The 23,699-nt window shown below is 42.2% G+C and overlaps 1 protein-coding gene across 1 annotated transcript in view; it reads left to right on the top strand.

The window, feature by feature from the left end:
* The window catches only part of LOC126159705 (uncharacterized), a 113,899-nt gene that overhangs the window by 29,592 nt on the left and 60,608 nt on the right, over positions 1–23,699 (top strand). Inside the window, exons 3-4 of the mRNA XM_049916569.1 lie at positions 10,584–10,779; positions 13,101–13,312. Coding sequence (XP_049772526.1) covers positions 10,584–10,779; positions 13,101–13,312 — 408 coding nt within the window. The remainder of the gene's footprint in view (positions 1–10,583; positions 10,780–13,100; positions 13,313–23,699) is intronic.

The raw sequence follows: 23,699 nt of genomic DNA, 5'->3' as shown, positions 1-23,699 counted from the left end.
CTTGTCCGCAAGAGACAAAGGTCCAAGATTCGAGTCTGGGTACGGAAGAAGACTTTAATCTACTCGAAAGTTACAAATCAGGAGCAGATTCCGCTTCAGAGTGAAAATTCAGTCTCGTCTCCTGTTTTCTGTGATTTGTCGCAGTGTGTAACAGCTTAAATCGCTTTCTTATTTGATGAGGATGGCTATTTTTTGCTTTGGTTCTATTTGCTGCACACTGGGAACATAACTCATAAAATTACGTCAATATTATCTTTAAATATTCCCCATTTTTCCGAAGGTATCGGAGTTCCCAAGAGAAAAATAACTCTGTTTTCATCCTATAACTATTTCTTTGATTTTCATTAAATGTCGAATGATGTACAGTCGGTGGACAAAAGCCATTGGTGGGTGGATTACAGCTTATACAAGGCGGACATCGATGCGCACGAGTGCACAAGGGGTATTAGCGTTAATTAGTTATATCGAATATCGAAATAATATATATATTTATCTCATACGCATGGAAGCGTCTAATAACGTATCAAATGCAAAGGTCAACATATCAGCACCTTGCTACGCGATTTATAAAATAAAATTTAACAACTTTACACAGTAAAATTACACTGTGATTATTAAACTATGAGCTCATACGAGGGGTGTAGCATTCCATATTATTTACTATTCAACTAGCCCAGGTGTGTAATGTTTATCATACATAAAGTCATTCTATAGATGATATTTTTTCGCTCCTACCACCGCCTCATCACTCTCTATTTAGTAGTCTACATGTTTGTTTAATAACTATTTTGTCCCCATCAGGGAATGTGTTATGAGATTTGTGTGTCACAAACAGATACAAAATGAACTTACTCTCGGCGTCAGTAACTAATTTTTCATGATTAATGGATTAACTGGAAATCCAAGAACAATCAGCTAGAAGCTTACGTTAAATACAATTTGTCGTCATACAACATAAGTTTTTGTACCGTTAAAGGGCTTACTTCTTCACAGATATTCTTCAGTTAATAAAATATTCCGGGCTATTATGCCGTGGTCTAACGTATATCACTTCACTTGGGTTTTGAAGTGAAATCCCTTAGACCACGGCGTAATAGCACGGAATATTTTATTAATTGTGACAATTACGGCCAGCTGTGAAAGTTTACATTTTACAACTAGATTTTCTTCACTCATCCTGACACCCCTATTTTGCACATCTTTACACCAGTCGGTGACGGTGAAATGCGTAGTGTATGATTGGTTTACATATTTACCCGGATAATTGTGTTATTTAAGAAAAAAGATGCAACTACAGTTAGTAACTAAGGAAACAAGTGAATTTCTTTTCGGTGAAATAACCTTGTCTTCCCCAAAAATTTAGCGCTGAATCCACAGTCAAATAATTTGAAATAATGATACAGGGTTATTACAAACGATTGAAGTGATTTCACAGCTCTACAATAACTTCATTATTTGAGATATTTTCACAATGCTTTGCACACACATACAAAAACTCAAAAAGTTTTTTAGGCATTCACAAATGTTCGATATGTGCTCCTTTAGTGATTCGGCAGACATCAAGCCGATAATCAAGTTCCTCCCACACTCAGCGCAGCATGTCCCCATCAATGAGTTCGAAAGCATCGTTGATGCGAGCTCGCAGTTCTGGCACGTTTCTTGGTAGAGGAGGTTTAAACACTGAATATTTCACATAACCCCACAGAAAGAAATCGCATGGGGTTCAGTCGGGAGAGCGTGGAGGCCATGACATGAATTGCTGATCATGATCTCCACCACGACCGATCCATCGGTTTTCCAATCTCCTGTTTAAGAAGTGCCGAACAACATGATGGAAGTGCGGTGGAGCACCATCCTGTTGAAAGATGAAGTCGGCGCTGTCGGTCTCCAGTTGTGGCATGAGCCAATTTTCCAGCACGTCCAGATACACGTGTCCTGTAACGTTTTTATCGCAGAAGAAAAAGGTGCCGTAAACTTTAAACCGTGAGATTGCACAAAACACGTTAACTTTTGGTGAATTGCGAATTTTCTGCACGAATGCGTGAGGATTCTCTACCGCCCAGATTCGCACATTGTGTCTGTTCACTTCACCATTAAGAAAAAATGTTGCTTCATCACTGAAAACAAGTTTCGCACTGAACGCATCCTCTTCCATGAGCTGTTGCAACCGCGCCGAAAATTCAAAGCGTTTGACTTTGTCATCGGGTGTCAGGGCTTGTAGCAATTGTGAACGGTAAGGCTTCTGCTTTAGCCTCTTCCGTAAGATTTTCCAAACCGTCGGCTGTGGTACGTTTAGCTCCCTGCTTGCTTTATTCGTCGACTTCCGCGGGCTACGCGTGAAACTTGCCCGCACGCGTTCAACCGTTTCTTCGCTCACTCCAGGCCGACCCATTGATTTCCCCTTACAGAGGCATCCAGAAGCTTTAAACTGCGCATACCATCGCAGCAGTTGGTGGATCTTTGTTGAACTTCGTTCTTAAGTGTCGTTGCACTGTTATGACTGACTGATGTGAGTGCATTTCAAGCACGACATACGCTTTCTCGACTCCTGTCGCCACTTTGTCTCACTGCGCTCTCGAGCGCTCTGGCGGCAGAAACCTGAAGTGCGGCTTCAGCCGAACAAAACTTTATGAGTTTTTCTACGTATCTGTAGTGTGTCGTGACCATATGTCAATGAATGGAGCTACAGTGAATTTATGAAATCGCTTCAATCATTTGTAATAACCCTGTAGTTTGCCAACGTTCCAAGTGACGCATATTTGTACCGAAAAACGAACCTTTTTCAGAATGACAGTTGAGAATGTTATGAACATATACTAATATGCCACAACACATTCATAATAAACCTAATAGGACACACAACAGGCTACTGTCTGTGGGCAAAAATGTCCGTTACGTAACAAAATTAGTTGTGCTTTGTCAGAGAGGCGTAACATTAAATCGTTGCAGATTCTACATTAAGCCAGATGTAGTTGGCACCAGGTCTCTACATACAGGTTAGGCAATTCCTTTAGATTGCAAGAATGAGGTATATCCAAGACTGCAGAGCTAAAATCATAGAGGGGAAAGAATCCCACTTTGAGTTTTTTTCAGACGATGAAGCATTGGACCGGATATGACTATACTAGGCGGCACGAGTTCTTGACTGGGCAACACGTAAGAAAAAAGGCTTCGTAAAGTGCTTACTCTTCTGAATCACGACGCATGTGGTACCCAGAAAAATGTTTCACAATCGTTCGTTACGTGAACGCATTCCGTTCCAGATGTGCAGTTTGAGTTTCGTGTTTTTGTGTACAGTACTAGTTAATCGTCCGCTGCCTCCTTCGCGTAGACTATATTGACTGCACAGTTTCCTTGTTAATAAAATTTTTGATAGCTGGAGACAAGAGGTCTCTCTCTTAATTTCCATTATAACTTTCATCCTCTACCCAAATTTATTTATAAGTCAAATACTAATATTCATAGATATAGCATTAAATACATTTTTATATAACGGAGTATTTTCATTAAATATTCATCCCCCTTAAGGACTGAATATCCTAAAAAGACTGAATCATATTTTTCTTATTTATAATCGAGAAACTAAATACAAATTTTTTTGAGGTTTCATAATGGGTCATTTCCATAGAACCTCTTGTCCCCCATTTGAACCCCTTAGTGATGGATTTTTTTTTAAAATCCCTTCCAAAACAACAAAAACAGTATAAGCCCAACGCCCTCTCCAGATTTCAAGTTTCTATCCTTGGCGTTTTGGACTGAGCGATGATGGGTCAGTCAGTCAAGATATTTCCTTTTATGTATAAAGATTTACGACCATCTCCTTACAGAAAGTATGAAAACGTTAACAAACATCCAATGTAACTACAGGAAAAAATAGAAAGCGGCGAAAAATAGCGGTATTTACACAGTGAGAGGTTGCTAGTAAGACTGTGATCACAATGCTTTAGAAACATATAATCCGTTTCAGCTGATAGACAATTAAAGATGATGTACAATAAACATAACGAGTGTTACTGCAAGCTTTGTTACCCTTGATGTACTTTTATGTGTCTCTTCTAAAGGCTAGTGAACAATATTAGTTGCCTGATAAAAATGTCCGGTATGATATTTAAAACTAGCTATTTAAATGAGTCAGTAGAACAATATCTACTCTACACGTTAGCCTGGCATTCATCACGTTTCAAGAAGCACAAAAATTCTACCCCCTTCTCTTAGCAAAACGTGAAATATTCTCAATGTTGCGTACACTCTGTCTATAAACCCATTTTTTTCTATGTACTCTGTGCGAAGCCCTTCATCCGCAGTTTCGTGTCCAAAGAAATCATAATTAATACCTGAATGCCAAATGAAACTGCATTTGAGTTATGGTGTCGTTATACGCTAAGATCTTGGATGATTTTACAACAAGTATGCGATGAAGCCGTCAGGCGTAATAACATGAGACTTAGGGGTGCGCTGATGACAGAAAGCATGGGTCACATTTCAGTGGTGTCGGTGGAGTCTATCAGCAGGACGGATTTCACTAGACATGGCCTGCACCTCAATAGGTATGGGAAGGGGAGGTTGGTAAAGCTTACAGATGACAGCATAGGTGGGGTTGGTGGGATCACTCATGGGAAAATTCCTACAGTAGTGGGTGTTAGAGCTGCACCTTTTGTAGATTGAAGTCAGCTGATATGTATTCCTGCTTAAGGGAAGTCTCTCTAACAAAGGAACCACTTTTGACAAAGCTTAGGTATCCGAGTAATGAGGGAATTAGTATATTTCATCAAAATATACAAGGTATTAGAGATAAAGTTAGTGAACTGCTTATAGATGTTGACTCTGAAATTATTGGTATATCTGAACACTTCTTAAATAAGGAGATGTTTCAGAGGCTTCCTTTACCAGGATACAGGTTGGCTGGCAGCTTTTCGAGGAGCTCTTTGCGGTGTGGGGGAGTAGCCATGTATGTGAAAAACGGCGTCCCATTTGAGTCAATTGATGTTTCAAAGAACTGCACTGAAAAGGTGTTTGAATGTTGTGCAGGTGTGGTTAAATTTAACGGAGCTAAACTTCTAACTGTTGTTATTTATAGATCCCCAGACTCCGATTTCACAACATTTTTGCTAAAGCTAGAGGAGGTTCTTGGTTCACTTTATCGGAAATACAAAAAGTTAGTTATATGTGGTGACTTCAATATTAATTGTATAAGTGATTGTGCAAGGGAGAGGATGCTGGTAGACCTCCTTAATTCATATAATCTTATGCAAACCGTATTCTTTCCAACGAGAGTGCAAGGGAACAGTAGAACAACCACAGACAACATTTTTGTTCATTCCTCATTACTAGAAGGGCATTCTGTTAGCAAAAAGGTGAATGGCCTTTCAGATCATAATGCACAAATTTTAACTCTAAAAGATTTTTGTGCTACAACACGTGTTAAATATAGTCATCAGCTGTTTAGGAAAGCTGATCCAGTTGCTGTAGAGACCTTTGTAAACCTTATCAAGGAACAAGAATGGCAAGATGTTTATAGCGCTGATTCAGTAGACGATAAATATAATGCTTTTCTCAAGACTTTTCTCGGGCTCTTTGAAAGTTGCCTTCCGTTAGAACGTTCAAAACAAGGTACTAGCACAAACAGGCAGCCTGGGTGGCTGACTAGAGGGATAAGAATATCTTGTAGAACAAAGTGGCAATTATATCAAAACGTTAGAAACAGTCAAAATCTAAATGCAGCAGCCCATTACAAACAGTATTGTAAGGTGCTTAAAAATGTTATTAGAAAGGCAAAAAGTATGTGGTATGCAGATAGAATAGCTAAGTCTCAGAATAAAAAAAAACCGTATGGTCAGTCGTAAAGGAAGTGGCTGGTCTGCAGAGACAGGTCGAGGATATAGAATCAGTGCGTAGTGGGAATGTCCGTGTTACTGATAAGTCGCATATATGTACAGTATTTAATAATCACTTTCTGAATATAGCAGGTGAACTAAATAGAAACCTAGTCCCAACAGGGAATTATATACCGCTCTTAGAAAAAGTGTTCCGAGACTGTTATCTGAAATGGTCCTCCATGATACTGACAAGAGGGAGATTGAGTTAATAATTAAATCACTAAAGACCAAGAGCTCTCATGGATATGACGGGGTATCTAGCACAATACTGAAGTATTGTTCTATGTATGTTAGCCCAGTACTTAGCCATATATGTTACTTTTTCTTTAGGAGTGGTCGGTTTCCTGACCGATTAAAGTACTCGGTAGTGTAACCACTTTATAAAATGGGAGACAGGGATAATGTTGACAATTATAGACCTATTTCTATGCCATCGGTGTTTGCTAAAGTTATCGAGAAGGTTGTATATGCAGGTTACTGGAGCATTTAAATTCACATAATTTGCTGTCAAATGTTCAGTTTGGTTTTAGAAATGGTTTAACAACTGAAAATGCTATATTCTCTTTTCTCTGTGAGGTTTTGGACGGATTAAATAAAAAGTAACGAACGCTAGGTGTTTTCTTCGATTTAACGAAGGCTTTTGACTGTGTTGACCACAAAATGTTACTGCAGAAGTTGGGCCATTATGGAGTAAGGGGAGTAGCTTACAATTGGTTCGCCTCTTACCTTAAGAACTGAAAGCAGAAGGTAATTCTCCGCAATATTGAGAGTGGTAGTGATGTTCAGTCCCAATGGGGCACTGTTAAGTGGGGCATTCCCCAAGGGTCGTTGCTGGGGCCACTGCTGTTTCTTATTTATATAAATGATATGCCTTCTAGTATTACAGGTGATTCAAAAATATTTCTGTTTGCTGATGACACCAGCTTGATAGTGAAGGATCTTGCGTGTAATATTGAAACAGTATCAAATAACGTAGTTCATGAAATAAGTTCGTGGCTTGTGGAAAATAATTTGATGCTAAATCACAGTAAGAGTCAGTTTTTACAGTTTCTAACACACAATTCAACATGAACCGATATTTTGATCAGACAGAACGGGCATATTATAAGCGAGACGGAACAGTTCAAGTTCCTAGGAGTTCGGATAGATAGTAAGCTGTTCTGGAAAGCCCATGTTCAGGATCTTGTTCAGAAACTAAATGCTGAAATAAGTGACACTTCAACACGAAAAGTAATCTACTTCGCATATTTCCATACGCTTATGTCGTATGGTATTATTTTTTTGGGTAGTTCTGATTCAAAAAGGGTATTTTTGGCTCAAAAATGGGCTGTTCGAGCTGTATGTGGTGTAAGTTCGAGAACCTCTTGTCGACCCCTATTCAATAGTCTGGGAATTCTGACATTGCCCTCACAGTATATATTTTCTTTAATGTCATTTGTTGTTAGCAATATTAGCCTATTCCCAAGAGTTAGCAGCTTTCACTCAGTTAATACTAGGCAGAAATCCAATCTGCATGTGGAATGCACTTCCTTGACTCTTGTGCAGAAAGGAGTGCAGTATTCTGCTGCATCCATTTTCAATAAGCTACCACAAGAACTCAAAAATCTTAGCAGTAACCCAAACACTTTTAAGTCTAAACTGAAAAGTTTCCTCATGGCTCACTCCTTCTATTCTGTCGAGGAGCTCCTGGAAGAGCTAAAAAATTAAGCAAAATCCAGTGTTACATTGTTGATTTTCTTTATTTAAATTCACGACTTGTCACCTGAATATGTTTTTTTTATATTTCATTTTATCTGTTTCTAATATCGTGTTATAATTTCATGTACTGACTCGTTCCATGACCATGGAGACTTCTCATTAATTTGGTCCCACGGAACAATAAATAAATAAATAAAAAGTAAATAAATGCGGATTGAAGGGCTGTGAGTTCCGTCCGCAGCGACGGATAAGACATTTTCCTATAAATTCATATCTTGTAGGAGAGCTAGTCCAGCAAGGTATGCAGGAGAGGTTTTAAAGATAGTAGAAGAGGTATTGCCAAAAACAAAGCTGTAAGTCGGGGGTCGTGAGTTGTGTTCGGATAGCTCAGCCAGCAGAGCATTTACCCGTTGGGTAGCGGTCGGGCTCAGTGTTTTAATGTGGGAGAAAGTTTCAAATTAGCCCAGATTCCGCAGCAGAGTGGAAATTCATTCACGCAGAGACTGGCCGCACCATTATACCCCTGTGTAACTTCTCTTATTCTCTAAGTCAGCATATTTGATGTGGAGAAAGTGAACAAGAGCTGTTGATGTAATACGATGATAAGCGTAAATCTTATAACTACTTCCCAGCGCGACGGTGGATGCCCTCTGGTGGCGTTGCGGGATCGTGATATGATAACAAAAGTATGGCAGCGGAGTAGAGACACACGGTGTATCACCTCAGCGAAGATACAGGCTGCAAACGGGGAAGTCTCTTGGTATAAGCGACTCTGACAAAGGGCAGATTACTATTACGCAGATCCTGTGAACCAGTATCTCGAGAAAGGCGAAGCTGGTCGAATGGTCATATTGTACTGCCGGGAGCATATAAAGAAGGAGGTAGAAGGACAGTGGAACTACCACTTGGCACTAAATGGTTGAACGCCCACGATACTTCACATAACGTGGGGTTCGGAGGCTTATCTGCTTTGTAAAGAGGGACAGCTGGTGATCTGTGGCATCGCTGTCGTGAGAGGGCGCAGCTCATGCACGCACAAGTGTTTCGGAGCACACCGTTCATAGCACACTCTTGAACATGGAGCTTCGCAGGATACTACCCATAAGTGTTAACACGTTGATCCAACGACATCATCAATTACGATTGCAGTGGGCACTGGATTATCGGTAATGGAACGTCAATCAATGGAAACGTGTCGGCTCTTCGGGCTATACTAGGTTGATGGTCGTCTCCACATACGCCGTCACCGAGGTGAACGGCGGCTCGAAGCATGCAGCGCGCCACGGACGCAGGCTGGTCGGAGCAGTATTTTCCTGGTAGTAATTGAAGACACGCTTACAGCTGCGAACCACCTGCATCCATTCACGCTTTGTGTCTTCCTCAACTGCGGTGTCATCTTTCATTAGTACAATACTCCGTGTCTCGGAGCCAGCATCTTACTACTGTGGTTTCGGGAGCATTATAGTGAACTCACGTTGATGTCTCGGCCACCAAATTCGCCTGATTCAAATCCTGTGGAACCCATCTGGGTCGCTATCGGGCGCCATCACCACGTCGCAAATCAGCGGTCCGTTATTTACGCGAATTACATGACCTGTGCGTAGACTTCTAATGCGACATACCTCCACAAACCTACCAACAAACCGTCGGATGCCTGATAGTGGTGCATTTCGTGCATAAGACGGACAAACAAGCTGTGTAGCAGAATGAGATTTTCACTCTGCAGCGGAGTGTGCGCTGATATGAAACTGCCTGACAGATTAGAACTGAGTGCCGGACCGAGACTCGAACTCGGGACCTTTGCCTTTCTCGGGCAAGTGCTCTAGCAACCGAGCTACCCAAGCACGACTCACACCCAGTGTAAGTAGGCTGTTTATGTTTTCTTTATGTAAGTAGGCTGTTTATGTTTTCTTATTGGCAACGTTACGTAGCGCTCTGTGTACGAGTTTGCATTGTTGTCTGCCATTGTAGTGTTGGGCAGCGGCAGCTGGATGTGAACAGTGCGTAGCGTTGCGCAGTTGGAGGTGAGCCGCCAGCAGTGGTGGATGTGGGGAGAGAGATGGCGGAGTTTTGATAATTTGTAATACTGGATATTATGAACTACTATATATATTATGACTGTTAAGGTAAATACATTGTTTGTTCTCTATTATCATCTTTCAATTGCTAACTATGCCTATCAGTAGTTAGTGCCTTCTGTAGTTTGAATCTTTTATTTAGCTGGCAATAGTGGCGCTCGCTGTATTGCAGTAGTTCGAGTAACGAAGATTTTTGTGAGGTAAGTGATTTGTGAAAGGTATAGTTTAATGTTTGTCTGGGCCATTCTTTTGTAGGGATTTTTGATAGTCAGATTGCGTTGCGCTAAAATTATTGTGTGTCAGTTTAAGCACAGTCTCGTATACAATTCTTCTAAGGGGACGTTACACCCGTTCTCACAGCTTTACTTCTGCCAATAAGTAGAGCTCTTGCCCCCAAAGGCAAAGGTCCTGAGTTCGAGTCTCGGTCCCACACAGAGTTTTAATCTGCCAGGAAGTTTCAAGCTATGTAGCAGTTGGTCATAACATGTTTGAATCATCAGTGTAATTAACATCAAAATTTAAACCAGGTTTCTTGGCATCGTTCATAATGACTTGTTAAAAAATGAAAAACGAAAAAATCTGTCCGGCGTTTTATTTTTATTATTTAATTTTAACTTTACTGCTTTTATTTTTATTTTTATGCTGCTCTAAGACTGTTACATACAAGGAAAGGTAAATAATTTTCTGTTACCTGTTGATGGTCGATCGATCGAACCTGATGGTGAATAAGAAGTTGTTTTAACAATACCTATTGATGTTTCTTAAATATGACCTTCTTAAAATATCAGTGGTGCATGTCCTGCGCAAAACACCCCACATCGTTTCAGTTGTCTTTTTACGTACGACGTGCACTGCGATTGTTTGCCATTTGGGGAATCTGAGATTAGTAACAGCGACTTTACAGGGGAAGACGCGGTACGCGCGGCTGCAGGCAGTAGGTACTCCACAATAGAAGACTGCTTCTTCCGCTCTTTGGGCCTGCTGGTGCTACAGACGCCGGACGTGGAGCGGCGCCACACACGTGTCGTGGGCCCCACGCGCCACGTGCTGTCCTGGCTGCTGATCGCCTACCTGCTCGTCACCGCCAGCTACGGCAGCGGACTCTCCTCCGTGCTCACCGTACCAAAGTAATGCTCATATCTAAAAAATAGACAAAACTACTTTCCATTTATTTGAAATTCTGGCTATAAGGCCGAGGGGGGATGGAGAAGTGTTGGAAGTTATCAAACTTCTGCTCTCTAACCTGTAATTAAATTATTTGAAAATACGAGGCGTATTCCAAAACTAAGGTCAGAAGAATCTTCAGCTGCTGAAATTCATGGTGAGTTATGCCTAGTGAGTAGATGTGAAATAATCAGTAACGTACAAGTTCGAAAATGGTGCCGAGAATTTCAAAATGGCCGCACAAATATTCTCGACGACAGTATTTGGACCGGCGACATCGTTGATAATTTGAACCAAGAAGGTCCAAGTGATCGGCAATTGACGGTTAGGGCCTGGCCTATGAAATCCAAACTGTTGTTCCAGCCTCAGTTTACAGAATTGTCTCTGAACAGCTTGGATATCACGAACTATGTGCCAGGTGGTTTCCAAAAATGCTCACTGATCAGCACAAAGAGCAAAGGATGCGTAGCGCACCGCAGTGTTTGGAGTGCGATAGACAAGATGGAGATGATTTGTTTTCCCACATTGTTACCCATGACGAAACGTGAATGTCATACACCAACAGTCAATGCACTGCTGCCATTCAGATTCACCAAACCAAATAAGTTCAACTAATCTCAGTACTCGACTCGAAAAATGATGGCTACCGTTTTTTGGGACGAAGACCCTTTGAGTGATTTCATGAGCTGTGTGTCAACAATTGCAACTGACGTATGCTGTGAAAGCAAACCAATCACAATGATCCAAAATCGACGTCGCGGAAAACTGTCGAGTGGCATGGTCCTCCTACACAACACACGCCTTCACACCGCTACCTAAACCAAGATTAAGCTACAGGAACTTTATTGGGATCATTTTCATCGTCCTCCGTACAGACCCGACCTTGCACCAAGCGACTATTTACTCTTATTGCATTTGAAAATGTGACTAGGTTGACGATTTCAAAACGACGATGAACTCAAGACTGCCGTTACCAGCTGATTCAGTTCCCAGGCGGCAGACTTCGGTGCAGAGGGGTTGAAGAAGCTGGTGCCGCGTTACTGAAAGTGTGTACGTGTGAATGGCGATTACGTGGAAAGTTAAAGCACAGGGTTATTACAAAAGATTGAAGCGATTTCACAGCTCTACAATAACTTTATTATTTGAGATATTTTCACAATGCTTTGCACACACATACAAAAACTCAAAAGTTTTTTTAGGCATTCACAAATGTGCCCCTTTAGTGATTCGGCAGACATCAAGCCGATAATCAAGTTCCTCCCACACTCGGCGCAGCATGTCCCCATCAATGAGTTCGAAAGCATCGCTGATGCGAGCTCGCAGTTCTGGCACGTTTCTTGGTAGAGGAGGTTTAAACACTGAATCTTTCACATGACTCCACAGAAAGAAATCGCATGGGGTTAAGTCGGTAGAGCGTGGAGGCCATGACATGAATTGCTGTTCATTATCTCCACCACGACCGATCCATCGGTTTTCCAATCTCCTGTTTAAGAAATGCCGAACATCATGATGGAAGTGCGGTGGAGCACCATCCTGTTGAAAGATGAAGTCGCCACTGTCGGTCTCCAGTTCTGGCACGAGCCAATTTTCCGCGGGCTACGCGTGAAACTTGCCCGCACGCGTTCAACCGTTTCTTCGCTCACTGCAGGCCGACCCGTTGATTTCCCCTTAAAGAGGCATCCAGAAGCTTTAAACTGCGCATACCATCGCCGAATGGAGTTAGCAGTTGGTGGATCTTGGTTGAACTTCGTCCTGAAGTGTCGTTGCACTGTTATGACTGACTGATGTGAGTGCATTTCAAGCACGCCATACGCTTTCTCGGCTCCTGTCGCCATTTTGTCTCACTGCGCTCTCGAGCGCTCTGACGGCAGAAACCTGAAGTGCGGCTTCAGCCGAACAAAACTTTATGAGTTTTTCTACGTATCTGTAGTGTGTCGTAACCATATCTCAATGAATGGAGCTACAGTGAATTTATGAAATCGCTTCAATCATTTGTAATAGCCCTGTACATATGTAGTAAAATATTACTGTCAATAGAAACCTTTTTAAATGACCTTATTCTTTATGATCAAACAGAACTTAGTGTTGTAATACGCCCCGTAATACAGAAATTAATAAGAAGAAATAAAATTGAATGTATGATATTTTATTAAATATTCCTACGGTATATTAAATAAATATTACTTGTAACATTTTAATTAATAAAGCTTACGAGGTAACGAATGTTACTATGAGTCTGTGACCACCGTATACCCTCTCAGTACTCACTGCTGCTGTGCTGTAGGTACGAGCCGCCCATCGACAGTGTGCGCGACCTTTACGAGAGCGGCATTGAGTGGGCGGCCACCCACGAGGCGTGGGTGTTCTCGCTCAGGGAAGCCACTCAGCCGGTAATCACTGACCTTTACCACCGCTTCCGTGTCCACAAGGAGGACGTCCTGCACGCCAGGACCGTCGCCAGAGACCTCGCTTACTCCATCGAACGGCTGCCAGCAGGTGAGAGGTTGTGTGCACTTTGTGTCAAATTGTGTGCCATCTCTTTCAACCCCTCATTGCTTTTATTTTCCTCTACCTTTTCTTACATCAAATTTCTTATTTTATTTACACTAACATAAGATTCCCCTTTCTACCTCATTAGCTCTTAAAAAGAGTAATGGAATAATACAATTTTTAGAACACGCTGCAAAAAACTGAACCCATGGCAGTTTGTGATCCTACCTTACGTTGATATGGAAAATGAAAAATTTTTGAGAAGTAAGTACAAAGCTAAGACACAAAATAAGGAAGGAAATAATGCTGAAGTCCCACTAGAGAATGACGGTACCAGAAAGTTTTTGCGTGGATGAAGCGTGGCTTCTTACTACCAAGGACAAAAGAAGAGACGAAACCGCCGAAACGCGATTGCTCCGATCATGTGTGGCGTGTCAGTAAGGGAAAGGAATAGCAATGAAGATCAACGATATATATTAAGCATTTACAGCTGAAATGTCATAAACATTAGAAGTGGTTAGCACACTGGACTCGCATTCGGGAGGACGACGGTTCAATCCCGTCTCCGGCCATCCTGATTTAGGTTTTCCGTGATTTCCCTAAATCGTTTCAGGCAAATGCCGAGATCGTTCCTTTGAAAGGGCACGGCCGATTTCCTTCCACATCCTTCCGTAACCCGAGCTTGCGCTCCGTCTCTAATGACCCCGTTGTCGACGGGACGTTAAACACTATCACCACCACCGTAAACATTAGAATATAGTCTAAATTGGAGATCTCGTACAGAACGGACGAATATGGATATTTTCCAAAATCTGTCTACAGGCGATAAGTCTAGAGTCTTCTGTAGAGTTGGCTGACCAAAGAGAAGGTCTAAACATGAAGACCGAAGCAGGTCGAAGGTCCCAAAGGATGAGTACGATAAAAGTAATTCAGTGTATTGATGAACGTTCCCCACTCTAATCTCACTCGAGTGAGTTGGAAGTCACTACTGATTTAAGATAAAATCACATTATTCTAGACAACGTACGATTAATCTGTGGCAATATGTGTCTATCATGTCCAATATGGACGCATCGCAGGGAACGCTGTTCCGATCTAAGTTTCCTGAATTTGTCTGATGTATCAAGTCAGGTCATCTTGCTGCTGCCTATCGTAAGGTTCTACAACTATGCTGTAGAGAAATACCCGTATCAATCTGATGTTTCCCTTTACTCACTTTCTTCTTAATGATGCGACTCTCAGAGAAAATTTATTGCCTAAGAAACCCAACCATGTTTTCGAGTCGGTGATTTGGTGACAAGTTCATGTTGACAGAAATGACTGATATTCTTTACTGAAATTTATATTCGACTAAAGTTATACATTTAGGTAAACCTCTGGTTAAGTCACCCTATTGTAGAGTCGCTAATGAATGTTTGTGTTGTAAGCTGCCATACCTTTCAGAAGTATGCCTAAATATTCATGCAACGTTATAAACACGTTTTACGCCCTAAAACGCAAACCCCGACAGTGAACATGACCCGATGACTACGAGATGTGACTTACTAAATTAATTCAGAGATGGCGAACAAATCACAAGACCTCATGTGTTTTAAAAATATGCCGTAAAGGCTCGATACGTGCTCGGAGAAATGTCTTTGTACCCTGCTGACCGAACTACCTATTAACCCGGAACTAGACGTCTTGTATGATGAAATACACGATTTCCGCTACCTACGTCTCCGTCGACGTACAATTTGAAGCCTTTAATCAACGCTACCTGACCTGGATTGCTATAATTTCTTTCGGAAAAAAATTCCGGCAGTGCGAGCATGGGTGGCGTACCTCCTGAGTAAAACTCTGGTCCAGTGAATAGAGGACTTTCTGCATGAAATACAGATTAAATATTCAAACGTGGAGCAAAGGCACACGTTGTATAACCTGCTAACAAAGGGAGGTGTGAGATAATGCGCATGTGCATTAACAGGTGTAATATACAATTTAGCCGTCGTGGCTAAAGTTTATTAGCCATAACAAAAGTCCAGTTCCGAACTTTTAACATCCCTTCCGACCATCATGATACAAAAAGGAATAAAATAACCTTACAGACTGTTTACTAATATTATATGCTTCTGAGTGAGAGAATCTGCTGGTAAGTCACATGAATTTGCTTATGGTTAACTCAGAGACTAATACCAATCAAAATGTGTTCTCCAGCAAACGAAAACAAGAACAAAGAACCACTGTTACGCACGGCAAGAGCAAATCTTTTGCTTATCTTCATTGCTATCATGGCTCCCAATCATATGAATGAACTGGAATGCTCGAAACTTAGTGAAATCTCACCATTATGATAAGGTCTGCTTGTCGAATATGCCCGTATCAAATACGCAAGGTAAATGTCTGAATACTTCTACTCCGACTTGACCATGTTGACAGGCGCGACGAGAGAGAGTGCGTTTCATATTCTGTGAGACGAATGGCGACTTGTAAGTAGCCATAACAAAAGTCCAGTTCCGAACGTGTTAGAGACGTGCTTAATGTCGACCTTTTGTCTACAAAAAAACACTTGACTACACTATATTTTACCCTTTCACTGAGAGCTTAGGGAGGAGTCTCGCGAGCTTTTCCCCTCCTTTCTTGGCCCGGGGTATGGGGTGCCCTTGTGTAAAAGATCCCCGCACTTCCCTGTTTGAAAAAGACGAACCGCTCTTGTGAACAGGGATAACCATTGTTTGACCGTCTGTCAATCAACAAGTGATTTACGTATAGCGCAGCTGTGCGATGCGTGAAGAGAACTAAAATGACCACCTTCAAACGCTTCTGAAACTTCTATACATACTATAAAGTCCCCCGTCGTGTTTTTCTGTCCCCGTGTTGAAGGATAATCTCAGGAACTACTATAGGGAATTTTGATAAGATTTTCACTAATAGAGAGATTGATTCGTAAGGAAGGTTCCGTATATAATTTATAATTATAGTAATGGTACGTGTTTAAATATGTATTATTATCTGTTCCATGTTTAACTGACGTTTTGAGTGACATCTCATGACTGAGATGGGAGCCACGAGCTAGACGGTCACAGAGGAGGTGTTATCTGGTGACAAAAGTCATAAACTAAATGGCTGCCACAACTCCAGAGATCAGAGAAGTTTGACCAGAATCTGTACGTCTGTAAGTATCTGCTATACGCACTGTAGTTTTAAGTCGCTGCGTTTTACTGTCTGTATATGAAGGTCAATCTCAGGAACTAGTGTCAGAACTATTACATGGTTTTCACTGATTGACGGATTCACTTGGAAGCTCTGATTAGCTTATTAGCTATCCGACTGTCAGATTGTGCTTCCTGTGAGAAGCCAAGGCTGATCACTAGTCATGATGGAAATCGAACCACACACCTGATGAGGCACCTAGTGGTAAAGTGACCAAACATGGACTGATCAACCACATAGAAAATGTGTAACACGCCCGGTGGTACAAATGGGTGGAGAACCCTTAAACTGGTTTCTCATCTTCTGGACCGTTCCTTGACCGTGCGCCCTGTCCACACCACGTACCTGATAATCCCGCGGCGGTCGTATTGTTCTGCTCCACACTGCTGCTGGCTTGCCTGAAATTACCTATCTAAATGTGCAAGCGGGTTTAGGGGAGCCACTCGACGTTAAAACACAACACTGTTCTACGTCTGGTATGAACAACTATATTCTGAGGCGATATGAAATCACAGGTTGCACTGTTTACATTCTAAGTCATAAGTTTCAGGCCAACTTCCAGATGACTGTCTGTCTAGAATATCACTTGTACGCGTAATCGAACACGGCGCGGATGATTGTTGATGATGCGAAAACCGAGTAATCGAACCAAAGTTCTTACACTCTCCACACATACACAGATTTCTTTTGGTACCCGTCCTTTTTGACACTAGTAGTGATATAACACTGTTCGTAAAGTTAATTTTTCAGTTCTCAGTTCTCACTTGTACGAGCGTGCGCGTAACCGTCGCGGCGCGGCTGATTGTTGATAATGCGGAAACGCGATGATCGAACGCACTTTCTCACACTCGCTACAAGACACTGTGCAAACTAATTTCTACTGATTCACATCATTTCATTCTGGGAAACCGAACACGGTGCGGATGATTGATGCTGTGCGACACGCAACGAGACGATACATAAATACGTTATCGGCGGCACTGCTTATTTTTAATTACATCTTGACGCACTTTTCTCTGAATCACTTCCATATGTCATCACTTTACTGTAATAGCACTTGTAGCAACACTTCAATACTAACAATGCTCTTACATGCAGAGCAAGCCACAACACAAGATACCAGTTCCCGTGTCCCGTTCTCGACTCTGCAAACGCGCTGCCCGCAAAGATACTCCACAACTAAGCCAGCGATATGACAATACGCTTATAAATGCTACTTTTCAGAAACATAAAAATAAACTGGAAGCTAAAAAACTTACAGTAAGTGACAGTTCTTTAATGATGCGATAACTCTGAGAAACAGAGTCCCGTGAAACATCCCGGATACATTAACTAATCATTGTTTTTAAAAACGTCTACAGATACTCATACATCCAACATCCACGTGTAGTTGCCCCAGTCTTTATAGTAAAAGTTACCGGAGATATACGCACGTTACTGAGTGCAACATAATCGGATACAGTATTTGTATTTGTAACTATTGTAACAAGAAGTTAAATGCTTTGCATCAATTAAATCCACCAGTGCAAGACCACAGGTAAATTCCGACCAATACGACCAGCATTAATCGTAAAGGAAACCGAACAGTGAACAAGTACAAGCTGTAATCTAAACTATCATATTCGTTGTCTCATTCCTACAACTACGTATATTTCACACTAGTACACAGTACACGTGATTATAGATATTATGTCTAAACTGAATGACAAAATGCTTCTAACACACATTAGCTTTGCAATGTCATACCTTTACAGCAAAAATGGAGATTACAGCGATTCATAAGCGCTAAATTAAAATATAAATAAACATACATTAGAATGAGTTGGAGCTACAGATAATCCTTCAGTTCCCATAATTAAAACGTTGTTTAACTTATTATTTTGTTCAGCGTTTTCCACAATAACTCTTTCAATTAAATTAATTTTAACTGATTTAACTGCGCATGAAACGTTGTAATTGTTACTCATGGAACCGCACATTTGAATTATGTTTTACAAGCTTTGTTTCACACGGCCCAAGATTCGAATTAGAAGCCTATTTTCTAATGTCAACATTTCTAAGACGTTATTCTTGTCTTCTGGTGCCATGAATCTACAATAACTACATTTTAGGTGATAAACTGCCTGTGACTACCTTCCGAGATTCTTTGACCAACGTTTGACGATTTTTCTAACTCTTCGCCAGCGATGGTGAATGAAGCTTCGAGAATGGTTGCCACTTTTGCTGGCGAAGCGCCAGAAGAGTCATGAAACATACGTCAGCAGAATAGCTCAGACAGAATCCAACAAGTAGTTTATCAATAAGTGGCCACAATAGTCTCAATAATTTCGTTCAAGCGATAGCTCCAAATTCTCCAGATAATTTCATTGCAGCAGTAATGTCACATGTAACATAGCTCCTACAATTAAAATATTGATCGAATAACTGTTTGTTTTATAGTCCATTTACTACAGTCTGGGAAAAAATTTTTCGCAAAATTCTGTTCTGAAAGCAATAGACCATGATCCATGGTTCCTTTGTTAATGACCTAACCCTATGACCTATAACAGAAAGTGATATTTACCTGGAAGAAAACTGCTATATTTTTATTAATCTACGCTCAATTAACGTCGTTTCACTTTTGTCGATGTTCATTTTATATTCTTGTCTCAAGACACTATACACTCCGTTCAATTATTCTTCAATATCCTTTACCGTCTATGACAGAATTACGATGTAATCGTTAAACATTGAAGTCTTCATTCACTATGCGTGAACCATAGTTTCCTGCTTGATTCATATTAAAAAAAAATTGTTCAAATGGCTATGAGCACTATGGGACTTAACATCTGAGGTCATCAGTCCCCTAGAACTTAGAACTACGTAAACCTAACTAACCTAAGGACATCACACACATCCATGCCCGAGGCAGGATTCGAACCAGCGACCGTAGCGGTCGCGTGCTTCCGGACTGTAGCGATTAGAACCGCTCGGCCACCTCCGCTGGCTTCAAATTACACCTTAGATAACATAGGGTAGAGGCAGCAACTTTACTTCACTCCATTTTCTACTACTGTCTCCCTATTACGTCCTTCACCTCTTGTAAGTGCAGTCAGTTTTCTGTAAAAGTAGTACGTAACCTTTCTCTGCTTGTCTTTTTATCTCTGATGTCGTACTATTTTCGGCTTTTATATTCCAGTCGATATTGGCAGAAGCTGCGAATACTGCTCTACTTTAGTCTAAGAAAATAATATAATGCAGCCTATTTGTAACGCAAGTTTAACAATAGTCTTCCTTCAGTGTGGCCCCTACCAGCCAAATTCTGAATAATTCGCGCCAGTATTTTTAAACTATGACTTATGAAACTACGAAACTGATGGTTCTGCAATTATCAGCCATCATAGCACCTGCCTTATTTGAAATTGGACTTACTACATTCTTCTTGATGCCTGAGAATACTTTCCCTTTCTCAAATATCTTGCATACCAGGTGGAATATTTCTGTCATAGTTAGTTCTCCCCAACATTTCGATAGTTCTGATGGATCTCAACTAATTAAGAAACTTGTTTTAAGATTTCCAGAGTTCTCACATTCTTCTCGCTTCCAACCCTCATCTACACTCCTGGAAATGGAAAAAAGAACACATTGACACCGGTGTGTCAGACCCACCATACTTGCTCCGGACACTGCGAGAGGGCTGTACAAGCAATGATCACACGCACGGCACAGCGGACACACCAGGAACCGCGGTGTTGGCCGTCGAATGGCGCTAGCTGCGCAGCATTTGTGCACCGCCGCCGTCAGTGTCAGCCAGTTTGCCGTGGCATACGGAGCTCCATCGCAGTCTTTAACACTGGTAGCATGCCGCGACAGCGTGGACGTGAACCGTATGTGCAGTTGACGGACTTTGAGCGAGGGCGTATAGTGGGCATGCGGGAGGCCGGGTGGACGTACCGCCGAATTGCTCAACACGTGGGGCGTGAGGTCTCCACAGTACATCGATGTTGTCGCCAGTGGTCGGCGGAAGGTGCACGTGCCCGTCGACCTGGGACCGGACCGCAGCGACGCACGGATGCACGCCAAGACCGTAGGATCCTACGCAGTGCCGTAGGGGACCGCACCGCCACTTCCCAGCAAATTAGGGACACTGTTGCTCCTGGGGTATCGGCGAGGACCATTCGTCTCCATGAAGCTGGGCTACGGTCCCGCACACCGTCAGGCCGTCTTCCGCTCACGCCCCAACATCGTGCAGCCTGCCTCCAGTGGTGTCGCGACAGGCGTGAATGGAGGGACGAATGGAGACGTGTCGTCTTCAGCGATGGGAGTCGCTTCTGCCTTGGTGCCAATGATGGTCGTATGCGTGTTTGGCGCCGTGCAGGTGAGCGCCAGAATCAGGACTGCATACGACCGAGGCACACAGGGCCAACACCCGGCATCATGGTGTGGGGAGCGATCTCCTACACTGGCCGTACACCACTGGTGATCGTCGAGGGGACACTGAATAGTGCACGGTACATCCAAACCGTCATCGAACCCATCGTTCTACCATTCCTAGACCGGCAAGGGAACTTGCTGTTCCAACAGGACAATGCACATCCGCGTGTATCCCGTGCCACCCAACGTGCTCTAGAAGGTGTAAGTCAACTACCCTGGCCAGCAAGATCTCCGGATCTGTCCCCCATTGAGCATGTTTGGGACTGGATGAAGCGTCGTCTCACGCGGTCTGCACGTCCAGCACGAACGCTGGTCCAACCGAGGCGCCAGGTGGAAATGGCATGGCAAGCCGTTCCACAGGACTACATCCAGCATCTCTACGATCGTCTCCATGGGAGAATAGCAGCCAGCATTGCTGCGAAAGGTGGATATACACTGTACTAGTGCCGACATTGTGCATGCTCTGTTGCCTGTGTCTATGTGCCTGTGGTTCTGTCAGTGTGATCATGTGATGTATCTGACCCCAGGAATGTGTCAATAAAGTTTCCCCTTCCTGGGACAATGAATTCACGGTGTTCTTATTTCAATTTCCAGGAGTGTATATCCTCCTCGCTTTGCAAACTATTATTCAAATTTATTTCTTACGTATTAGCCTTCTGTATACTCCCTTCACCATCCAGCCATCGTTCCTTTTTTTAATATTGAATATCCCACTTTTTTACGTTGATTTTCATACAACTGCTTCTATTAATTTAGCCGTAGGTAGTATAGTCAATCACAATTCAACGACTTTACATTTTCCTTTAGCGATACCTGTTTTGCCATTTTGCACTTCCTGTCAGTCACATTTCATCATAATGCACATTCAACTTTTGCTTTCTTGATTAACTGCTTTTTGATTAAACTTCTTTTCCGTCATCAGGATTTTGGGGTTTTTGTGGGCCTTGTCTTTTGGCTACTTCATCCTCCACCGCCTTAACGATTCCTCCCCCTCCCTCTTTCCCCCCTCAAAGACATCTGTCCTAGTTACGTTGTGCACCTTACCAGCGTATCAGTTAACATTTGCCTAAAGGCTTCTTTGAAACTCTCGACAACCACTGATTTCTTCAACTAAATTTCCTAACTTTAAGCAATTTCCTTAGTTATAACCAGCAGTTCGTAACCTTAGAATTTGGTTAGAGTCCACATCTGCCCCTGAAAATGTTTTGCAATTTAAGACACGCTGACGAAATTTGTCGATCTAGAAAAAGCATTCAAGAAAATGAATTGGCGCAAGATGTATGTAATTTTGAGAAAAACAGGAATAAGCTGCAGAGAGAGACGGCTTGTTATACAATATGCACAGGAACAAATAGAGAACAATAAGACTAGAATAAAGAATGAACGGCTCGAATTAAAAAAAAGGTGCGGGCCAGGAATTGAGTCTTTCAGCCCAAATGTTCAATAACTACATCGAAGGAGCACTGATAGATATAAAAGAAGGTTCAAGAAAAGCATTGAAGTTTACAGTGGGAAGATGTCTCTGGTAAGATTCGGTGACGACATTACTATTCTAATTGATGAGGAACTGCGTGATCTGTTGAATGGCATAAACAGTCTGATGAGTACAGAATAAGCATTGAAGGAAAACCGGAAAAAGACAAAAGTAATGAGAAGTAGCAGAAATGAGAATAGCAAAGAATTTAACGGCAAAACTGTAGATCAGGAAGCAAAAGACGTTAAGAAATACTACTAACTTGGATGCAGAATGACCCACGACGGACGAAGCACGGAGGACATAAAAAGCAGACTAGCAGAAGCAAAGTGGGCATTTCTGGCGACGAGAAGTCTACTGGTGTCAAACACGGGCAATTCTGAGAATGTATGTCTGGAGCACCCCATTGTATGGTAGTGTATTATGGACAGTGGGAAAACGGGAACAGTAGAGAATCGATTCTTTTGGGATATTGTGCTTACGAAGAATGCTGAAAATGAAGTAGACTGATAAGATAAGGAATTATGAGGTTCTCTTCAGCGGCGAAAAAATTAACATAAGGAAAACACCGACAAAAACAAGGGAAAGGTTGACAGGCCTTGTATTGAGGCAACAGAGAATAACCTTCATGATTTTTTTTTTTTACATCAGTTTTCTGACTGGTTTGATGCGACCCACCACGACATCCTCTCCTGTGCCAAACTCTTCACTTCAGCGTAGCACTTGCAACTTACGTCATCAATTATTTGCTGAATGTATTCTAATCTCTGTCTTACGTCATCAATTACACTCCTGGAAATTGAAATAAGAACACCGTGAATTCATTGACCCAGGAAGGGGAAACTTTATTGACACATTCCTGGGGTCAGATACATCACATGATCACACTGACAGAACCACAGGCACATAGACACAGGCAACAGAGCATGCACAATGTCGGCACTAGTACAGTGTATATCCACCTTTCGCAGCAATGCAGGCTGCTATTCTCCCATGGAGACGATCGTAGAGATGCTGGATGTAGTCCTGTGGAACGGCTTGCCATGCCATTTCCACCTGGCGCCTCAGTTGGACCAGCTCAATGGGGGACAGATCCGGAGATCTTGCTGGCCAGGGTAGTTGACTTACACCTTCTAGAGCACGTTGGGTGGCACGGGATACACGCGGACGTGCATTGTCCTGTAGGAACAGCAAGTTCCCTTGCCGGTCTAGGAATGGTAGAACGATGGGTTCGATGACGGTTTGGATGTACCGTGCACTATTCAGTGTCCCCTCGACGATCACCAGTGGTGTACGGCCAGTGTAGGAGATCGC

Source organism: Schistocerca cancellata, chromosome 2, assembly GCF_023864275.1.
Source record: "Schistocerca cancellata isolate TAMUIC-IGC-003103 chromosome 2, iqSchCanc2.1, whole genome shotgun sequence".
In the NCBI taxonomy this organism is placed as follows: domain Eukaryota; kingdom Metazoa; phylum Arthropoda; class Insecta; order Orthoptera; family Acrididae; genus Schistocerca; species Schistocerca cancellata.
This window is presented reverse-complemented; position numbering and strand designations above follow the sequence as displayed.